Genomic DNA, 21304 nt, shown 5'->3' with positions numbered 1-21304 from the left:
AGCTACACACAAACATGCACACTTAAAGACAGCTTTCTTTGAAGTTGTTAATAGTATATATCTTTGGCTATCATAATACAGGTGTTTTTTATAAAAGTTTCATACTTAGACTAAATGTTAGTCTTTTCATTTTTATTAAGTTTATTTGAACTGTGGTTTGCTTCATTAATACTAGTAATGTTTTTTCTTTGAAGATATCCTAGCTCTACTTCTAACTGATGTGCTGCTCTTTTTACAAGAAAAAGACCAGAAATACATCTTTGCGGCCGTTGTAAGTATATGACTGTGTGATGCATTTAAAAAATAGGTTTAATCACACATTTTCTTGAAAAATGCCTAAAATTCCTAGTGAAATAAAATAGTCACGGGGAAGTATATGCTTATGTTACATTTTCATTATTATTTGTGATTGCAGTGTTTGGAGACAAGCATCTCATTAGGTTAAATTAGCATGGTGAGTGTTGCTTCATGACAACCAGGGCTGGTACTCAGCTGTTTCGGCAGCGTAACCAACTATGAATATTGCAGTCCTTCAGTAGTGGTTAGTGAACAGGCACTGCTCTGAGCCTCCCAAATGTCCCCATGCCATCTAGTTATCTTGGTCTTTCCTCCAGACTCCTCTCTTCCCTGCCCCTTCGGCCCCAAAACCCCTTCCCTTAGATCCAGCAACTAAAATGTGAATGCTGGGCACAGCTGATCTCTTCCAGCACTAGACTTTCTCCATGCCCATTGGCCCTGCTCTCCCACTTACTAACCCTGTGACTGCCATCATGTGCCTTCTGCCAGACAAGGGATACCATCCTGATGCTTAATGTTTACAGAAGATTCTTCCTTCTTTTTACTATAGTAGCTTCTAAAGACAGTGTATGAAACTATTTTTGTAGTGTGTTAGTACTCTAACTAGATTAGATTACTTCTAATTGCTAGCACATAGACTTAGACTAGCAATAAAATGAGCATTTTATGACATTTTGTACAGTCGAGTTACACTAGCAATAAAACCAATATTTTATGACATTTACTACATGGCATCTGATTGATTTAGAGAAGGACAATATCACCAGTTAATTCCTTGTTAGCATCATGGAGCATCAGACCCCGTTGGAGGAAAGAATCCAAGACACACAATAGCAATATGGGCAGTGTAATGGTGGCTCCCTAAAACGCTAGTGCTTATCATCCACTGAATGGTAGGACATTTGGGTACCATTAGCAGATACCATTAATTCCAACCAATTTTGGCAAATTCAAAGCTTAATATGGCTTCTGTTATCTCGTTCAGAGAAAACAAAGAAGCATGTCTACCCAGGGATGAGATTCTGGGAAAGAGGCGGGAGCCGTGCCTCATCTGCCTCTGTGTACTAGGCAGGCTGACTTGAGAGCCTTCTTCATCCTGTTTGGCACATTCCCTTTCATCAACACAATGATGTTGAGTTGTATAAAGGTCAAAGACATTTTCACAGAGCTACACCAGAGGATAATAAGAAGACTTAAAGAAGTCTCTATGTTCCCATTCAATTTGAACTGTATTACAAATTTCATGAAAACCTATTGGTTTGTCCAGGGGCTTCTCTAGGCTGTTATCTGAGATGCTCAGAGATTCTCTGAAAGAACATGAGAAAATAAGTGGGAAGGTGGGGACCATTTTGTTTAACCTGTGGGATGGTGAGGGCCATGTAGGAAGAGGAAACAAATTCACATCTTTATAGAAACCAATGCTTCTTTAAAATCAAAGACCTAAAAGAAAAGCAAATTCTGCTTCTTGGATGATATTACTGGACAGATGTCCTGCTGATTGATCGTGAAGTAGATGACATAAAGACAACTACATTGTTTTTTAGGACAAGGTAGCATATGGATTCAGATCCTGTAATGCTCAACTTAGAGCATGACTTGAAATGTGATTCTTTCCCTCTTGTCTCATATGACCTTCTGAGGCATTATCTGTGCTACCCTTAGACCACATTTACCATTAAGTGGGGTATTAGGAATGCAATCCACCAAATGGGAGAATGAAGACAGTTACATCCTAGCTCTTCTTGGTGGAATGTGTTTGGCTATGGACAACAGTAAAATGTTACTGATACTGTTTTTTAAAGATGTTAACCTGATATGTAGCTGCATTCATAAATGACAGCTAAGCCCTTGGTGGTATCAGAGAGCAAAAGAGAAAGCATCATTTTCTCCTTGAAGAGTCAGGTACACCCTACTGTTCATACACTCCTGAGTTACATCTATCTGACAACAGCCCATGTGTCACAATATCTTATAGTTAAAATTGTAGGGAATTGAAGCATTTGGCTAGGGGTATACAGATATCTGGATTTCCTAGTTCTCATCCTAGAATTTTAGAAAGTTTTCCTCATGCTCGTACAGGTGAGATTCTCCACTCCTTGTGCCCTTTAGAAAAAACTTCTTCCTCAGGTGCTTGTCTTGCTGCATGTTACAGAAGACATGATTAATTTGGAAATAGCCAGAAGATTAACAGCTGAAAGTAGCAAGAGGATGGAGTAGTGGGTCCCTACAAGAAAGTTTTGCTTTGTTTTTGTTTTTCTAAAGGACTCAGCAGGAAACTGGGGCAAAGCCCAAACCTACAAAATGTGTAGATGTGTTCACTAAGTCTTAGAATACTGAGTCTAGGAGGAATCTCTTGAACATCAAAGAAGGCAAATTCAAAAGGAGCAAACAACCAAGACATAGTGAACATGTGGACTTGCAAGCTGAAGTTCCAAATAGGAAGCAGTCTCAAAATCTCTGTATCATGGCCGGGCGTGGTGGCTCACACCTGTAATCCCAGCACTTTGGGAGGCTGAGGCGGGCGGATCACAAGGTCAGGAGATTGAGACAATCCTGGCTAACACGGTGAAACCCCGTTCTACTAAAAATACAAAAAATTAGCCAGGCTTGGTGGCGAGCACCTGTAGTCCCAGCTATTTGGGAGGCTGAGGCAGGAGAATGGTGTGAACCCAGGAGGCGGAGCTTGCAGTGAGCCGAGATTGCGCCACTGTACTCCCGCCTGGCGACAGAGTGAGACTTCATCTCAAAAGATAAAAATAAAATAAAATAAAATAAACAAATAAATAAATAAATATCTCTTTATCACAATGGAATCCCTGAATAGTAGAATCAGCACAGAATGGATACGGTGTAACAATACAGCTAAGCATAGCAGCTCCTTTCCTCTTCTCCTACATTAGAGGTCTTCAACTCCTGATGCCTGTAGGGATTGGGCAGAAATGTGATTAAGTGAACGTGACAGGGTCAGAAGCGAGGAGACAATAGAAAGTTGTAGGGACTGTAGTGAAAAGTGAGTCTGTGCCCTGTCTCAAAGATGGCAGGGATTTTTTGGCTATAGCCAGTGTTTTAAAATGGGAATATGGACCCAGGATTGCTAATCTTCTGCTTTCCCCAAGAACCCAGAAATCTAAAGGTTTTAAAAAGTGAAATCCCCTAGTATTTAAATACCGAGAACTTATTTTTAAACTTTGTTTGTTAAATGCCATGGCACAAATAAAACATCTCTGCAAGCTGGGTTAGGCCTTTGCATCACTAGTGTTTGACATCTACCTCCAAGGCAGACATGCTACTTCCATTCCTGGAGAGTTAATTGAATTTTTGTTCATCTCCAGTGTTTGTGCGTGGTTAGTATGAATACCGATGGACAGGTTCCTATGCCCCCTGGTCTGATGGGGATCGAATGAATGTTACTTTCCTTGCACTTACCTGTTCTTCACTTTGAAAAGATCTTACCCTGCCACCTCCCCTCCCCTGCAACACTAACCAACTAGTTCAAATAATTTCACTCTTGCTCATGTCTTAAGCAAGTAAACCTACTCTGCCTTTTTACATACAGAGGCTGTTTACCTTGTCAGCCGAGGAAGCTAAAACTGCACATTGAATCAGGGAAACAGATAAGGTCTTGGGAGTAGGTCCATAATAGAATAAGCCAGATTACCAACGCTGCAAGGATCTCCCTAATTAGAGAGGGCAGTATTCCAACAACTCTTGCCATGGGGCTGCTTTTGCTTCCATTTTCAGAGGCTGAGCACAGGGCTGCATAGACCAGTGGTCTTGTCCCATCATATTTTTTTCTCTCATGCTACTCTGAGAAGCATGGGGTGAGGAGGTACTCTGGGTCACCATGGCACACAGCATCAGATGTGGCCAAGTTGTATGATGCTGGGAAAGCTGACAAGCCAGTACCAAGGAATCAGCAGTGGGGGGGCCATGGCTTGTTCTGGATAAAGGCGTCGCTTAGTCCATGATGGTGAAGCAAAACCACACACTGCAACCAGCTCTATAAACAGTGGTGGAAGCCACAGACCAAAGAAGAATTCTTCATGTTATCCCCCAAACTGTTCATCCTGAAGTCATTCTTTTCACCATTCTTTCAACTACATCTACCTACCAGGCATCATCAGTGTGCTGTTCCTCTTTCAATCCCCAGTGTTTAGAAAGGGACATTGGAGGATCACAGTAGATGCTGGTAGAAGAGGTGGTTTAATCACGGCGTACGTGCCAAATTTTAGACTTTCTTCCTATTACCCTCTGGTGGACTTAAGTGAAACTAGTTCCTACCAACATTTATTGAGTGCCTACTCTATGCAAGGCTATGTGCTAGGCGCATGAAGATGAATGAGACCCATTCCCACCCACCAAGGGCTCATCTCCTTGGTGAGAAGAGGCAAGAACTTGTAGGCATTTTGTTGCTGTGGCCCACATGACAGTAGCAAAAAGGATTGGTTATGCCTGGGGAGTTGAAGGTCTTGCCCCCTATTCGTATCATTTATAGTCCACAGGCTGGGCTTCTGAGTTTCTGGGCTTCTTTTCAGTTACCTTATTGAAACAATATTGCAAGTCGAATGGACTTTTTAGGGCCTCCATACTTCTCAATCTCTTTGTGACATTTGACATAGTTTCCTATCTCATGCTGTCTTAGAAAAACTTCTCCTGCCTTGACTATGGCATTTTGATATTTTTCTTCTCTGATTGTTCTGTGTTTTAAACAGTTCAATTTTTAAACAACCAATTCCTTCTTTTTTTTTTTTTTTTTTTTTTGAGACAGAGTCTTGCTCTATTGTCCAGGCTGGAGTGCACTCACTGCAACCTCCACCTCCAAGGTTCAAGCAATTCTCATGCCTCAGCCTCCCAAGCAGCTGGGACTACAGGTGCACACCACCACATCCAGCTAATTTTTGTATTTTTAGTATAGACGGGGTTTCACCACATTGGCCAGGCTGGTCTTGAACTGCTGACCTCAGGTGATTCACCTGCCTCAGCCTCCCAAAGTGCTGGTATTATAGGAGGGAGCCATGCCCAGCCTAAACCACCAGTTCTTAAGGATGAGCATTCCTGTAGTTCCTCTTTTTCCATCCTCTCTTTTCCATACCGTCTCCATTGGAGATTGTATCAACTTCTATAGCTCTTTTGAAAAGATTGAAAGTGGAGAAAGGTTTACCTACTACTGCTGCTTCCTTTAGCTCATGTTTTACGAGAGCCTTACTTTAGCTAGGATGCTGTTTCATCTGCTCACCTTCCTATTTTATATAGGATCAGAAGCCATCAGTTATTTCCCTTCAAAAGCTTATTGCTAGAGAAGTTGCTAATGAGGAGAGAGGAATGTTTCTGATCAGTGCTTCGTCTGCTGGTCCTGAGATGTATGAAATTCACACCAATTCCAAGGAGGAACGCAATAACTGGATGAGACGGATCCAGCAGGCTGTAGAAAGGTAACATTTCCTTCTGTCCGTAATCTATGGAACAGAGTTGTTCAACTGGGGAAAATATTCTAACCATGTCTTCCTGCATGAAAACTTTGCCTCTGCCAGAATGGTCTGCTCCCTGCCCCCTGCACCTGCCTGCGATAGCCCCCCATCTGCAGCTTTCTCCTCCACGCCTCCCTGCATGTAATGCCTGCACCTCCCTCTGCCTGTGTGCGCCCTGCCAGGCGTTGATGCAGCTCGGGCCTCCCCTCCTCCATGAGGACCCTCTTCAGTCCTGGTGATCTCTTTCTTGCCTGAAATTCTTTAACACTTGCTCACTAAAGCATTTACTTAATGCTTCTTATATACTGCCTTGTAGCTATTATCTTTTTTATGTACATATGTGTGTGTTTCTTTAATTAGATTGGAAGCTCCTCGAGGGCAGGGGTCATGTCTTATGTTTCTCTGTGTGCCTAGTGCTGAGAAATCATTCAATAAATGTTTCTGAATTGGTGGATCTAAGTATTCTAAGTCAATTTGTTCCTCATTACTTGTGCAAGGACAGTTTTTATAATTGGGAGCACAAGGGGGTGGAGATCATTCTCAACAGTAATTTAATTAGTTAGATCCTAAAGTTATATACAATTTCTGTACCTCCACTGCACCCCATCTGATCTGGCACCCCACTTCTATTCCCTAAAATTCTTATACTTTATTCCCATTATGGGTGTGTGTGGTGAGTGTATGTTTGTGTTCACTGGAATATTTGAGTCATCCCACACCGCTGATTTTGAGAGTCATGTAATGTTATGCAAGATTCTTTGTATTCTCAAGAAAACAAGTCTCTGGCCAGGGGGCATGATGCATTCCCTTTATGCTGAAATTCTCTCCCTTTATGAATAAATCCATTGCCAAGTTCCCATGTTTTTCTAATGAATCTACAGATACTTGCATTTGGTTTCAGTTGTGTCTCCTGACTATTGTCTTTTAAAGTTGTCCTGAAGAAAAAGGGGGAAGGACAAGTGAATCTGACGAAGACAAGAGGAAAGCTGAAGCCAGAGTGGCCAAAATTCAGCAATGTCAAGGTACAGTGCAGGCACTTCTGGCTCCCTGGTCGTGGTGTTCTCCTGGGTGTTGGGAAAGCCTGAGTGTCATGAACAGGAGGTTATAACTACATGATTCATCCTGTGTACCTGAGGCCCACCTGGACCACCCTCCCAAGAAACACTGAAAACCAAAAACTTACACTAGAAATGCTCAAATAAGATGACATTCTCTTCACTTCCACCTTAGTGATTAAAATGGATGTAAAACATGCACATGAAACAATAGCTGTGGACAGTGGGGTGCAGAGGAATGTTGGAGTTACTTGTCTCATGCTTTAATTTTAGGTCTCAGCACTGTCATGTCCATGACTTTGGACAAGGAACCCAACAGATCTGGTCCCCAGTTTCTAAGTTTGTGAAAGAAGGAGATTAGATTAGCTCAGTGATTCTCAACTCTGGTTTGACATTGGAATCAGTTGAGAGGTCTTTAAAAATACAGATACCTGGGCCTCACCCTCCACCAATTGAATCTGAATCTGAATCTGTGGCCAGTGGGATGTAGACTTTGGGGTTTTCAGCTCTCCCAAGGTGACTTTGAAGCACAGAGGAGACTGAGAATTCCTGGATTCAATGCTGGTTAAGGTCCCTTTGAGCTTTAAGAATTCTGCAACATGTTGAAATCTGAGGACAATGATGCATGCAAAGATGGGCAAAGAAATTGGATGTTTAGAAACAAAAACTTAAACCACTATGTTTGGTTTTGACCAAAACTGGCTGAAGCCTGTGCCGTTCCAGGCATTTGTATTGTTCACTCATCATGGATGGGACTACCTCAATTTTCATTCCCAAGCTTAATGTTTAGTCTTAATAGAAACCAGCCTGAATAAACAAAGAATAGCTTTGCAAATTTTCTGGAATTAAGGGACTGAGAAAGGAACCTTATTTACAGAAAGGACAATGGAAGCTGAGAAAGTTGTTAAGTCACTTGCTGGAGGCCACAGTCACTAAGCGGCATGGTCAGGTCTGGTACCTGCATCTACCCTACTCATCCAGCCTGGGCTTTCTCTTGGAGGTCATACTGCTGGCTAATTAGCTACATCTTTTTCGTGGACTTTCACATTAGTGGTTGTATTCATGTTAGTGATAATCTTCTCTGGTAAATACTATTTCATAGAAATACTCACTAACCAAGACCAACAAATTTGTGCGTATTTGGAGGAGAAGCTGCATATCTATGCTGAACTTGGAGAACTGAGTGGATTCGAGGACGTCCATCTAGAACCCCACCTCCTTATTAAATCTGACCCAGGCGAGCCTCCCCAGGCAGCCTCATTACTGGCAGCAGCACTGAAAGAAGGTAAGTCGCTTTGAGAAGGGTTTGGGTTGACACGTTCAGAAAATGTTTATTGAACACCTACTATGTGTCTTGCACTGTGGTCTTGGTGCTGAGGATACAGCAGAACAAGACAAGGTCCTTACTCGGCTAGAACTTGTATTTCTGGAAACACCAAATATAAAGAAATAAATATGTCAGATTGTATCAAGTGCTATGAAGAAAAAGAAGCAGTATAAGGGGGAAAGAGGGTGATGGAGTTGGGATGGCTCTGTTTTAGATAGGGGGTCAGGGAAGGCCTCTTTGATATAATGATATGTAAGTGGACATGAAGGAAGAAAGCCCAGTGATACCTTGAGGGAGAGTCTTCCAGGTGTAGGGAATGGCCGGCACAAAGGTCCTGGTGCAGGAAAGTGCCAGGCTCGCCTGAGGAGCAGGCAGGGGGACAGCACAGGTAGAGGGAAGGGAGGGTGGGGTGAGCAGTGCAGGGGCTGAGTCCAGGTTTCTATGAGTCCAGGGTTCACTAGGTCTCAGGTTGCATGGCAGGAGAGAAGGACTTGGAATTTCATCCTGAGTGGGATGGGAAGCATTAGAGAATTTTGAGTGGAGCAGGGACTTGACTTGTGGTTTGAAAGGTACCTCCTGACTACTGTGTGGAGAATAGACTTAAGGGGGCGAAGTGCAGATGTTGGTAATAGCAATGGGAGATGGTGGCCGAGGTCGGGTGAAGGGCAAGGTCATTGGAGATGAGAAAGTCCAGAGGATGAGAGGCCAGGGTGATGGAAGGACTAAGTTTATAGAATTGAAAATATTGAGAATTTTGACAGGATTAGCATTGGTGGGATGCGGAGAACTTGCGTGTGCTGACTCATTCAGAGAAGGCAGGCGAGTGGCTGAAGGTCTATAGAGGAAAGTCAACAAGGAGCGGTAGTGAGCAGTATAACCGGAGGGCAGGAGCTTCAAGGCAGAAAGGAGTTGAAGAAGAGGTGGAGATAATGGTCTGGAAGTGACAGTGGGACAAAGGGCTTCAGAGATAAACCAGCCACTTCCTGAGAGACTGGCAGGAAATGCTGTTGTACAGAAGAAGGGCTGGTAAATTACAGACCATGGACTACACACATCCCACCACCTGCTTTTGTAAGTTTAGTTTTACCAAAACTCAGCCACATCTGCTTCTTTATGTGTCGCTTGTGGCTACTTTTTCCTACAGTGGCAGAGATGAGCAGTTTTGACAGACTGTTTAGTCCACGAAACCTAAACTATTAACTGGCTCTTTGCAGAAAATGTTTGCCAGCCTCTGGTTTAGAATCTCAGAATATTAGCTCTGGAAGGGAATTTAGAAATCTTAGAATCAGCCATCTTTATTTCCCGGTTGAGGAAACTGAGGTCTTGAGAAGGGCATAGAGGTCTGAAGTAGGGTTCACTGATAGAACCCCTCATTCATCTGTTTCTCAGATATCCATTGAGCATTTACCTTGTACTGTTGCTGGTGCTTGGGAGGCAGTGATGCTTTTGTAAAATTTTTAGTGATGAAAGATAGACAATACTTAAGGAAAAAAGAGAACTTTGGATAGTTGTCTATCCCAAAGATAATGGGATTGTGATAAGGTGAAGATGTTGCTTCAGAGAGATTAGCCTAAAGATCTCTTTTTGAGATGAGGATTGAGAAATAAGAAGCCAGCTGTCTCAACAGCTTGGGGAGGATCATTTTGGGCAGAGAGAAGGAATTGCAAAGCCCCTGAGGCTGCAGTGAGCTTCACATGTTTAAGGAAAGAAAGGAGGCCAAGGTAGCAGATGTCAGCATGGATCACCATTAGAGGAGGTGATATGGGCCAGGCAGGCTGGGATCAGATCATTGTAGGCCATATTTAAATAATTTTAAAAGAGGATGTTATTCCAAACATGATGGAAAGCACTGGAAGCTTTTAATCATGGGTGTGGCATGATCTTATTTATGTCTTAACTCACTGGCTGCTGAATGGACAAGAGACTAGAAGGAGACAAATCTGCCTGGAGACTTGTTAGGAAGTAACAGAAGTTGAGATGAGCCTTGGTCTAGACCAGTGCCATTGACAATGGGAGCAGAGAGAAGAGGCCGAGTCAAGATATATTTTAGAAATAAAGTCAAAAAGAAACTTCCAAGTGGGTTGACAAGAAGCAGTGACCTCCCTCATTATCTTTGATAAAGCCTTGATCAAATAGATCACCCACTCTCAGTATCAGCCAGTGGTTTTAACTTTCTCCCCCAGCAAAACTTTCACTAACGCTGGGTTGTACGCCCGTCTGCTTCCATTCCTCTGGCACACTGTGACAGAGGTGCCAGGGCAGCAGTGGACCCAGCTGCTTAGAACCCAGAGCAATGGAGGTGCTGCCTTAGCTGCAGTTGGATAATCCACCCTCGGTCACTGACCATCCAGCACCAGCTGCAGCCGAAAGATCGAGCAGGAGTTCTTATCAGAGTGAGGGAGTTATCTTCTGACAAAAAACCAGTTCAGTAGTGCACCTTGAATGGTCTCCTTGGGACTTCACTCTGCTGGACAGCTTTTCCTCCTTCCTTTCTTTCCTTCTGTCTCTGCCTCTTGAAACCCATCCATCCTTCCAGGTCCTGCTCAGTTTTCACCTCCTGTAAAAACATATGCCGAATCTTGCTAGCTAATAGAATGCTCTTCCTCCTCCATGCTGCAGTAGCATTTATGATGCTCTAATAAAGCTGATGGAGATGAGTGCGGAACACCTTCTTCTGCATAGCCTAGTGAGTCGTGTATGTCTCTTTCCTCCTCCAATCTGTAAACTGCCCTCTCAGTTGTCAAATGCCCAATAGCCCCTAGAACAGGTGCTTGTTTAAAATACAAATCCTGTTTTCTCCTCCCGAGAATCAAATCCAGTAAGTCTAGAGCCAAAGACTGGGAATCTGTATTTCTAAAGACAAGTGTAGGGAAAATACTCTTTTGAGGAATAGCTAATATATCTGAGTAACAGGTTTTAAATGTTAATGCCTGGTATGTTTATACTAACTGAATGACAGGCAGTTTTTAGGCCTACCAATTTACTGAAAGTTGCATTTGAGATATTTTTATATAATGGGTTTATAGTTTTTTATTGAGTTAATTCTCTGTTGTAAAATGATGCTAAAAGTATTGGTCTAGATTAAAGATCTGCAGACTTTTCCTATAAAGGGCCAGATATGAAGTATTTTGGGTTTTGTAAATCACAGTCTCTGGGATGCAGTGGTGTGTGTGTGCATGTGTGTGTGTGAGTGCGTGCACAGGCACATGCCCGTGTTTTGACAACCTTGAAAAATGTAAAAATCATTTTTAGCCCCTGGGTCATATAAAAACAGGGACAGGCCAAATGCAATTTGCCAACTCCTGGTCTAGATTAAATATATACCTATCTTTGTTTTTTAGATTTATTTTTGTTTTTCTCTATCTTAGCTGAGAGCCTACAAGTTGCAGTGAAGGCCTCACAGATGGGCGACGTGAGTCAATCATGCGAGGACAGTTGTGGAGACTCTGTCTTGGCCGACACACTCAGTTCTCATGATGTACCAGGATCGCCGACTGCCTGTAAGTGAAAATGCAGGCCTTGGCAATGAGCCCGAGCACAGCCCCTGGAGCTTACAGTGGTCACATAAAGTACAGGCAATGACTGTCTCTGGTTGAAGGGGACTTGATGTATTTTTTTAAATTAGAAAAACACTAAGAATAAATATGCTAGCCTAAATGAATATCATATACATATAATAATGACACTGGGGTTTCAAGTATGAGGATCTAAAGAGTAGTTGGTGGGTTATACTGCTCTGTTTGCCAGCCAAATGTTGGACCTTCCCCAACACCTACCCTGCCTCATTTTTGATATGATTTATTGAATACAGTTTTGAAAGCACTTTTTAATTTTTCTGGTTTTTTAAAAAAGGAGTCCCTGCAGTCGATTACAGAACAAGCACTTAAACCTAATCTCATGTGCATCAACTGAGAAAACAACTCAGAAAACCAGAAATATACACACGGCTCCCTCCGCCTCCCTCCTTTCTCTCTCTATCTCTCTCACACACACAGTTTAGTGGTATGGTTAAAGCGGAAGTGCCAGAAAATTCTTGATCTGTGCCATCCTACACTTTAGTTCATGTCAGAATTCATTTATTAAAACACTGTTTCAATACATTTTAAATATAAAAAATAGAATGTAGAGAGTTGGTTGAGGTAGTTTCCCAGAACCTAGCTATCCTGTTGTATGTATAGTTGTAGGCTACTTAGTTCCAGAAAGGTTTCTAACATAAAAGCATGAAGAGTATACTTTTCATCCTGTGCAGCTGGTAACAACCTTACTTCCACAAGGTCTTATGTGCGTAAGATAAAATGGATAAAATGTCTTCAATAGTTAGAGATTGGAAGGTTAAATTGAACTCGGAACTTTTTTAACAACATCCCTTGATTAAGATATATAGACGCAGTATAGCTTTTTAATTCTATACTTCTTTTTTCCTTTTTAAAATACCAGCACCACTAATTATCTTCCTCTGTCAAGTTCTGCTTTATCTAATCCTGGGTTTCTATTTTCAGAATGCGCACATATGTTTTTCATTTTGACACAGCCCAGATTCATCAGGGGAGTTGTACTGCCCTGGGTGATTTCCTTTTAAAAGAAGAACCTCATTATGCCATTGAGGAGGCTCTGTCTAAAAATACATGCAGGGATCTGCTGCTCTCAGCCTCGCCCCAGGGACAGCTGGAGAGGCTCCGCTCCGCAGCTGCCCGAGCCCACGGCCGAGCCTTCCCTCCCTTCAGGCCAGGCAGTGAAGGTCTCCTTGTCTGTATCCACCTCTCTCATGACTGGGGAGAGTTTCAAAAGGGACACCCGTGGCATTTGCCAGAACCATTGAGAGGCTCTTTAGAGGGGTCTGCTATCGGGATTCAGGCAGAGGAAGTACCAAAGCTGGCTGGTGCGGTCCTGTACCCCAAGGCCCCTTCAGTTCCGGGTCAGACTGGAACATGGTGTTATGAGAGTTTGATTCTCTTTATAAAGTTGTTCAAGGCGCAAGGCTATTCCTGAATGAAGGTCTACAACTGTGACTGAATGGGTGTCGGTTCTGCAAGTGACTTGGAGGACTGGGCTCTTCTGCATCAGGCTTATGTCAGCCTGAGGTTATAAGCCAAGCAGACCGCTCTATTTTCAGTCTTCAGTATACATGATGAATATCTTCTACTTCTAGGAAAGTTCTGTCCACTGGGGACCCTCTCGCCCACCCTGAAACTGGATACAGGGACAGGGACCTGATCTGTGTTTTATTCTTCTGCCTTGTCATCAGCTTCTTTCCCATTTGATTTTCCTAACTTCTATGAGGGAGTGAGAAACAGAATGGTGAATTCTTTAGTGATGCCTTTGGCCACTCTTTAAGAGTTAGGAATAGCACCCACTAGTAGAACCGTTTTTCAAACGACAGAGAAACCTATGAAATGTCCCCTCACTGTAAGTGAATAAGCGCTGATCAGCTTGAACAAAATGGACTTGTTTGTAGCTGATCTCATCTGAAGCCGTTCCTGTTTAGACAAAAATTTCTTTGTATTAGAAGAGGCCTTTGAAATCCTAGAGGACTCTCATTTTCCAAAGACATAAGTATTTTTATTAATTTAAAGGAAAACATTTCCTGTATTGGAAATAAAGTTCCCAGATGACACAATAAAAAATTATACAAACTGTGTCACAAAGTGAATATCGATTTTGTCAGGGTCCAGATTGGACATGGTTCTAATGAAACACTGTGTTTTGGGTTTTGAAAATTCTAGTTTTAATCAGTACAAGGTGGGCACAGTTTAAGTTTTAACTGAGTTCACATGGGTAAAGAAATAAATAAAATCCTGCCAACAGAGATTTAATGGGTGAAGTGAAATCTGTATTTGGTATTTAAAAATATTTCGGGACTAATTTCTGTGTTTTCATAGGTTAAATACATAGTATTTGTAAATTTAAAGCATAAATAAGAAATGTGAGAAAAACAACACGTTTATAAATTGTTAAAAAATAAGTTATTCAGAGATAGGGACAGGTTCTTGGTTTGTATGACTGTGAGACTGTGAGGTATTAGCCATCTCCGCCTTCCTAGAAAGACGTCTCCCTCCTCCTTCGGACTCCTCCTTCCTCCTAACCCTTGTTTATCATCTGCTGCTCTTGCACTGGCCACAAGGGAGACTTTTTACAGACTTGGGTCTGCCAAGAGACCTTGCTTTTGTTCTACAGCACCTGTTTTAAATTTCACCCTTCCCAGGAGGCTTTTTCCTATTAAGTGAGAGTGAGATGTAGAGTCCACCCTCTGTACCACAAACAACACACGAACACTTCAGCGCAAGAAAGAAAACTACAAAGATGGTGATACGTTGTACCATTCGTCAGCTGCTGTCTGTTAGCCTGTAAGCCCCATGCGGGCAGGGACCACGTGCATTGCTCTGCGCTCATCCAAGCACCTCGTCTAAGAATACTCAATACATAGTATTTTGTGATGTTTCTTATTTTGAAATATGTGTTGGCCGTGTACAGAAGAACCCTATCGGCTGGCTGATGTTTGACGCTGTCCTTTTTGTTTCTGTCTTGATGGCGTGCTTCCAGCATTAGTCACAGGAGGGAGAGAAGAAAGAGGCTGTTCGGATGTGGATCCCGGGATCCAGGGTGTGGTAACCGACTTGGCCGTCTCTGATGCAGGGGAGAAGGTATTGTGAACTGATTTGTTAGTAAACGGCAGCGGTTACTGTGTATAATAAAATAGCTTCAGGTTCTGGTCACGGCAGTGAGTGGGACCAAGGTGCTTTTCTGAATTGTTCTCAATTGATTTAAATATTCATATTTAAACTTTCTAACTTATTTCTTCAAATGTGCTTGCACTTCCTGTGTCATGTAGGTGTAAACAAAGCAATGATTGAAAAGTTATTAAAAAGATTAAAAACTCTCCTGTGTATATGTGTGTCTGTGCTCTCTGACTTCTGGTCTTTCTGCCCTGCAAACCTTTGCTTCTCGCCCACTATGTCTGGCAGCTCTGGCACCCGGGGGCCCTTTTGCAACCAGATGGCGCCAAAGTAATTGAAACACCTTTTCCTTTGGAATATTCTTGCTGCTTTCACCTTCCTTGACCCTCCTCTCCTTGCAGAGTTGATTTCCTGTCACCACCCACATTTCACCTACTTTTTTTGTGGTCAATTTTTAATTAATTTGACCAATTTTTGCTTGGGGCACAGCGATTCTAAATGCTTCTTTTTTGACTTACTGCTATATACATAGGTGTTAACTCTCTCTTGAAGAATTAAATACATAAAACTTCCACTAAAAGTGTCCACTAAAAGTGAGATGTCAGAAATAGGGAAGGAATAAAATATGATTCTGGGAGGTGGCAAGTTGGCCTCTTCCAACTTGTTGGGGCTCCAGAGTTTAGCTTTCTCTAAAATTGAATTAGGTACATTACCAGGTGCCAATATGTGTCAATGTGAAAAAATGGCAAATGTCAGATCTTCTCTTATATATACAACATATTTTACATATTATATACTTTTTGTGTATATTACATAGGACTGAGAAATCAAGTCCAGGACTTTTAAAATCCAGAGAAAAGACAGCTGTGACTGAGTGTTCTTTTTTAAACTTCACAGGCCAAAATGAGCATAGGAATGCAATATTTGACTCTACTCCTTCTGATTGTAAGCTTTCTAACGTATTGCTTCTTAAAATGTTCCTGCTTTTCATCCTTTTCGGTGAAGACTTCACTTTTCAGTGTGAAATTTGTGGGGTCCAGCTGTGTTAATAGAAAAGAGAGAGTGAATTAGTAATAGTTTAATTTTGAATTCAAAGTTGGGTGGCTGCTACCCCTGGAGTCTCCCTCTCTCACTCCAATTCAGCTACAGGTAGACAATTGAGGTTAAGTGTCCAGGTTCTTCTTTGGATTAAGCTATCTGCAAATTTTTTCTCTTAATAAGGCATTTTGAAAAATTAATAAATTAATAAACCCAGGTAAAGGGCAGGATCCAAACTTTTAAAAGGTGTATAATGGATATTTTGTCATTAGCTTCCTCTGCAAGGTAAAGTTAGAACAAATTTCTGAAATAATTTTAAAAAATGAAATCTAACTCAAATGCAGAAATAATGGATAAATCACCAACTGCAGTTTTAAACATTCACCACAAGGTGGCGGAACAACTCCATTAAAAACGCGAAATTTCCTGTCTTACGTCAAACCTAGTGGCTTTTGGGCATAAGTAACCACAGGTAGCACAGTCCAGCTCATTTCTATGGTTCTAATTTTTATAGACTATAAAAACTCTGTGCCATATGGTCTTACTACAGAAGCAGTGGAGTGTGGATGGGCCACGACAGAGCCAGAAGAGCTGCAAGAACGCCAACAATCCCTCTAGGGCGGGGGTTCTTAGAGCCTGTTCTCTCCCCCAGGGTTGGGCACAGATCTAATGTCTTTAAGCTTCATCTCCTTTTTCAGCCTCTGTCCTTTCCCTATCAGAGGTGCTGCTTACGAGTGAAATCTTTAATTGGCAGTCCAGGGGAAGCAGAGGTCTGGCTAACTCATCCTGGCATCAGCAGCCTAAACTAATTGAATTTAACAAGTTCAAAATTACCTGAGGACTTGACCATGGCTGGCTGCTTTTTATGGCTTAAAATTAGATGTGCCCAGATGAAAGCAAGCAGCATACAGGAGACTGTAGGCCCTTGAGGACAGGGTATCCGATGGTCTCCCATAGCATTAGGTGTGAAGTTTATAGTGGGTGATCGATATTGATTGATTGATTGGCATGCCATCGAGTTCAACTTAGAATCATTCACTCGTTGAGTGTCCATGCTATGTCAGGCATCATTCTTATAATATGGAGCACACGGATAAAGTCTTGCTACTCACTGATTTGCATCCTAGGGAAAGAAGGCAGACAATAAATGAAAAAACAAGTGCCATCACTATCCACATGTGCCCTTAATGTGTGCTGTCGAAGAGACAATGAATGAGGCATAGACCCTGTCCCTAAAGAACAGATGGTCTCCTGTGGCTGGTTCATGGCCTCTGCTGCTAGGACTTCTACTAAGGCAGTCACTGGTCTGGTGATCTCTGACTGTGGTGGGATCTAGAGCAGCCCAGCTAAGCGTGCCCCTATGGCCAGGGTCTGAGTCTGGTTTATTTTTTCCCAACTGCTGCATATTTTGATATCGTGAATCTCAAACATTGAGAAAAGGAGTTGAGGCCAGATATGATATAACTTCCAATCTGGCCTCTAGAATATAAAAGGTCAGCCTGACCCAAAAGATAACCACAGTCTGAGCACAGAGAACTCAAATCACATTGTGGTTTGCACAAGGTAAATGTTGTCACTTGAGTTTTCAGGGTGTCCTTACTATCGTCCCTTGTTGTTTTAAGGGGTGATTGGGTGAAAATTGCCATGTATCTCAAACATCAACTTTGCGTGAAGGATGCTCTTGTTGTCACGTGTTTGTTTAATTCTATAGGCTTTTATTTCTGGGAGGAAACTGAGTCAGTATAGATGAGATAATCAAGTTTAGAGACAGCAAAGTGATTTACCTAAGTCATACATTTTGGGACACTACAGGGCAGCTTTTCAAAAGTAGAATGGTTATTCATTTTCTTGTTTTTTATGTATTTTAGGTGGAATGTAGAAATTTTCCAGGTTCTTCACAGTCAGAGGTGAGCTCCACATACCTTAAATGTATCACCAGCCTTTATTTGTGGAGAACGAAAGCTTTTTCAAGAATTTGACACTTATAATTTTGTTTTTCAGATTATACAAGCCATACAGAATTTAACCCGTCTCTTATATAGCCTTCAGGTAACTACCCTCCTCTAATCTTTGACCTTGTGAATGTTTCTCTCAATGCAATTCTCTTTGATGATTCCCAGACTTTAAAAATGAGAACAAGTGAGAGGTAGGGAATGATTTTAAAAGAATGGCAACCTTCTAAGTATAATGTGTTGGACTCACATGGTTTTGTAATCAGAGGCAACACCATGACTACATTTTATACCATTCTTCTCTGAAATCATAAAACAGTTCATATCTTTAAAAAATATTGATGAATATGATCTGGCTTGACATTTACAATGAAACTCTTAGGTGAGTGTAGCATGACTTCACATTTTCTGATGAAAACCTAAATTCACACCTAAACAACTTTGACTTCTCCATGTGGCCATCAGCCTTTAAAGTAGTTAAGTAATTCACATGTTGCTTTACTCTTTTGTTTGTTCACCCACTCAACACTTATAAATTTATTAATGTTGCGGGGATGAACACGCAGTGCCCGTCTCTGTGCTGAGTATGCTGAGGGCTGAGCACACAAAGGCAAATGAGCCACACAGCCTGCTCTCAAATGGCTTACTGTCTTTCAAGGAAAAGCAGACATTTAAAAAAAAAATCATGCTTGCATTTAGGATTAAATGGTTGGATGATCCCTTAGGCTGGGGCCTCCAAACCCCTAGGTGCAGAGTGGTACCCATCTAGGGTGCACAGCAGGAGGTAAGCCAGGGGCAAGTGAGCCGTACCACCTGAGCTCCGCCTCCTATGAGATCAGTGGTGGCATTAGATTCTCATAGGAGCGTGAACCCTATTGTGAACTGTGCATGCAATCTAGGGATCTAGGTTGCCCACTCCTTATAAGAATCTAATGCCTGATGATCTGAGGTGGTACAGTTTCATCCTGAAACCATTCTCACCACACCCCACCCCATCCATTAAAAAAAATCTGTCTTCCACAAAATGGGTCCCTGCTGCCAAAAAGGTTGGAGACCACTAGCTTAGACCATGCACAAGAAAGAGGCTCAGCGTGTCCGATGGCTTAATTTACTCATTAAAATATATCTTGAAAGGATATACGTGCAATGTTTGGATTGTTGAAAAATTTGTAGAAAAATTTGAGAATACAAGTAAATGAAAGAAAATGATTTCTAATTCAACAAAGAGAATTAAAATGATCATGTTGATGTATAAGGCTCCAGATTTTAGAATTATTTCCTATGCACTCTTCTGTAATATGTAACTTTCTGTCATCAACTATTGTTCTATAGCATACTTTCTGATGATTATATGTTAAATTCAAGTCTGTGGGGTTTATTCAATCCCTTACTATTTATACTTTTGTATTATTAACAACACTGTAGAGGACATCCTTGTGTACTCATCTCTTTGAATACATCTGACTGTTTCCTTAGGATAAATAAGAAGAATCATTTTGTTTAGGTTTTCAATAGACTTTGCTAAAATAATCAAATCAACCAACATTCTCTCTTTTTCTCTTCCATTTGAAGATGGATTAGGGTATCTGATTATTTTATTTGTACTTCTTTGACTACTACTGAGACAAAACATTTTTCCCTCACTGGTTTATTCATTCATGCTTCGTATCTTGTTGAATTTAAAAGAAAATAGAATGAAGCCTAAGTTCTCAGCAGAAAATATAAAGGCATGCTGCATTCCATGTTTAATTATTTAGACTTTGACTCCATCAAGACTTCTTTCTCTTATGACCTTTTATTCTTGCTCTAGGACCAACATCTGAATTGTTAAAGCCTTGGATTACATTTGAATATATGACAGTGCTACTCTTATTTATTTTTCTATGCATATTTATATATTCTTCCACAAGAGCTCTTATTTTTTATTTATTTAGTTTTTTGAGACAGGATCTGGCTCTGTTACCCAGGCTGGAGTGCAGTGGCACGATCTCAACTCACTGCAACCTCTGTCTCCCGGGCTGAAGCCATCCTCCCGCCTCAGCCTCCCAAGGAGCTGAGACTATAGGCGTGTGCCGCCAAACCTGGCGAGTTTTTCTTTTTTTAGTAGAGACAGGGTTTCACCGTGTTGCCCAGGCTGGTCTCCAACTCCTGGGCACAAAGTGATCTACCTGCCTTGGCCTCCCAAAGTTCTGGGATTACAGGCCTGAGTCACTGCGCCCAGCCCCACAAGAGCTCTTAGATAAGTTTCTTATCTCTTACCAACACTATTAAATTAAAATTTCATCATATTTTTGAATTAAATTGGAGAGAATCAACACCTTTACCTTAATCACTTACTCATACGAGAACATTGGTCAGTCGTCTCTTATTCTATGATTTGCTGGAGAGCTTTGTAATTGTCTTCATACAGTATGATATGTGTGTATATATACATTTTTTCACTAAGTTTATTCATATTTCTCTTTACTGCTATTATGAATACTTTTTTTTTTTTTTTTTCATTTTGTGTCCCCAGTGGTTGTTGCTAATATAAATAGTATCGATTTTGGGGTACTTACATTGTAACTGGCCAACTCATTGAACTTTATTTTTCATTTTAATAGTTTTTCCATTGATTTTTTGAAGTATTCCAGGTAGAAAATAAAAATTAGAAAATAATGATATTATGGCTATTTGTCAATAATTACATGAATTTCATTTTCTTGGCTTACTGCTTAGGCTAGGACTTTTGAAAATGTGTTAAATAATAGTGGTAATAGCAAGCTCTTTGTCTGGTTCAAGATTTAGTGATAATGCTTTTAGTGTCTTGGGCTAGATGTGCAGTTCTGGGGTTGATGTTCTTAGAAATCAATGTATCATGTAAGACAAATAATCTTTATTTTAAATGTCAGCTGAGAAGGGATACAGTTTGAGCAGCAGCCATTAACTTGGGGCATGAAAACATTGAGCATTCTGGCTGGTGTTGCCTGACCAGCCAGCCAGGACCAGGACTCACAAGGTCCTGTGTCTTCTTTTCAACCCTGAATGCAGCTCTGTGTAGATTCAAGGTCCAGAAAAGCTTGATCACCTGAATGACCTACTTTTTGCAACACATTAGGTTAAAGCGACATGGGAAATATCAAAGTCTACAGTGAATTCTCTTAACCTAACCAGAGCTTCTGAGCTGGTCCAAGGCTATGGGCTTTGAAAGATTTCTGTTCATGGCACAGTCGTCTTTTTTGAAGCTGAATGTCTTATATGTGACTGAAGTTTTTACATAAACAATTTTGAATTAGGTGGAATGAAATCTGATCCCTATATTAGGAAAATAGAGTTAGAAATGAGGCATAGACAGGGCAAAAAGGAAAAGACACAGATATTCTAGCAAAGTAAAGTTAAGCGAGTGAATTGGGAATTTGCCTAAACTTGAAAAGCAAGTGCTGTTCTCTGTCCTAAATATAAATGTAAACTTTAAGTGTGAAGATTATTCATTTAGCTTTAAATGAATATTTAA

General features: G+C 41.3%; 1 protein-coding gene across 2 annotated transcripts in view; it reads left to right on the top strand.

Moving 5' to 3' along the window:
* The window catches only part of ARHGEF28 (Rho guanine nucleotide exchange factor 28), a 332396-nt gene that overhangs the window by 273864 nt on the left and 37228 nt on the right, over positions 1 to 21304 (top strand). For both annotated transcript variants that reach the window (XM_023207973.1, XM_023207974.2), the window contains 8 exons: positions 195 to 271; positions 5551 to 5729; positions 6696 to 6787; positions 7923 to 8105; positions 11516 to 11647; positions 14688 to 14788; positions 17728 to 17766; positions 17861 to 17908. In XM_023207973.1, coding sequence (XP_023063741.1) covers positions 195 to 271; positions 5551 to 5729; positions 6696 to 6787; positions 7923 to 8105; positions 11516 to 11647; positions 14688 to 14788; positions 17728 to 17766; positions 17861 to 17908 — 851 coding nt within the window. The remainder of the gene's footprint in view (positions 1 to 194; positions 272 to 5550; positions 5730 to 6695; positions 6788 to 7922; positions 8106 to 11515; positions 11648 to 14687; positions 14789 to 17727; positions 17767 to 17860; positions 17909 to 21304) is intronic.

Source organism: Piliocolobus tephrosceles, chromosome 4 (assembly GCF_002776525.5).
Source record: "Piliocolobus tephrosceles isolate RC106 chromosome 4, ASM277652v3, whole genome shotgun sequence".
NCBI classification, from domain to species: domain Eukaryota; kingdom Metazoa; phylum Chordata; class Mammalia; order Primates; family Cercopithecidae; genus Piliocolobus; species Piliocolobus tephrosceles.
The sequence above is the reverse complement of the archived record's forward strand: the minus strand, read 5'-3'. Positions and strand labels throughout refer to the sequence as shown.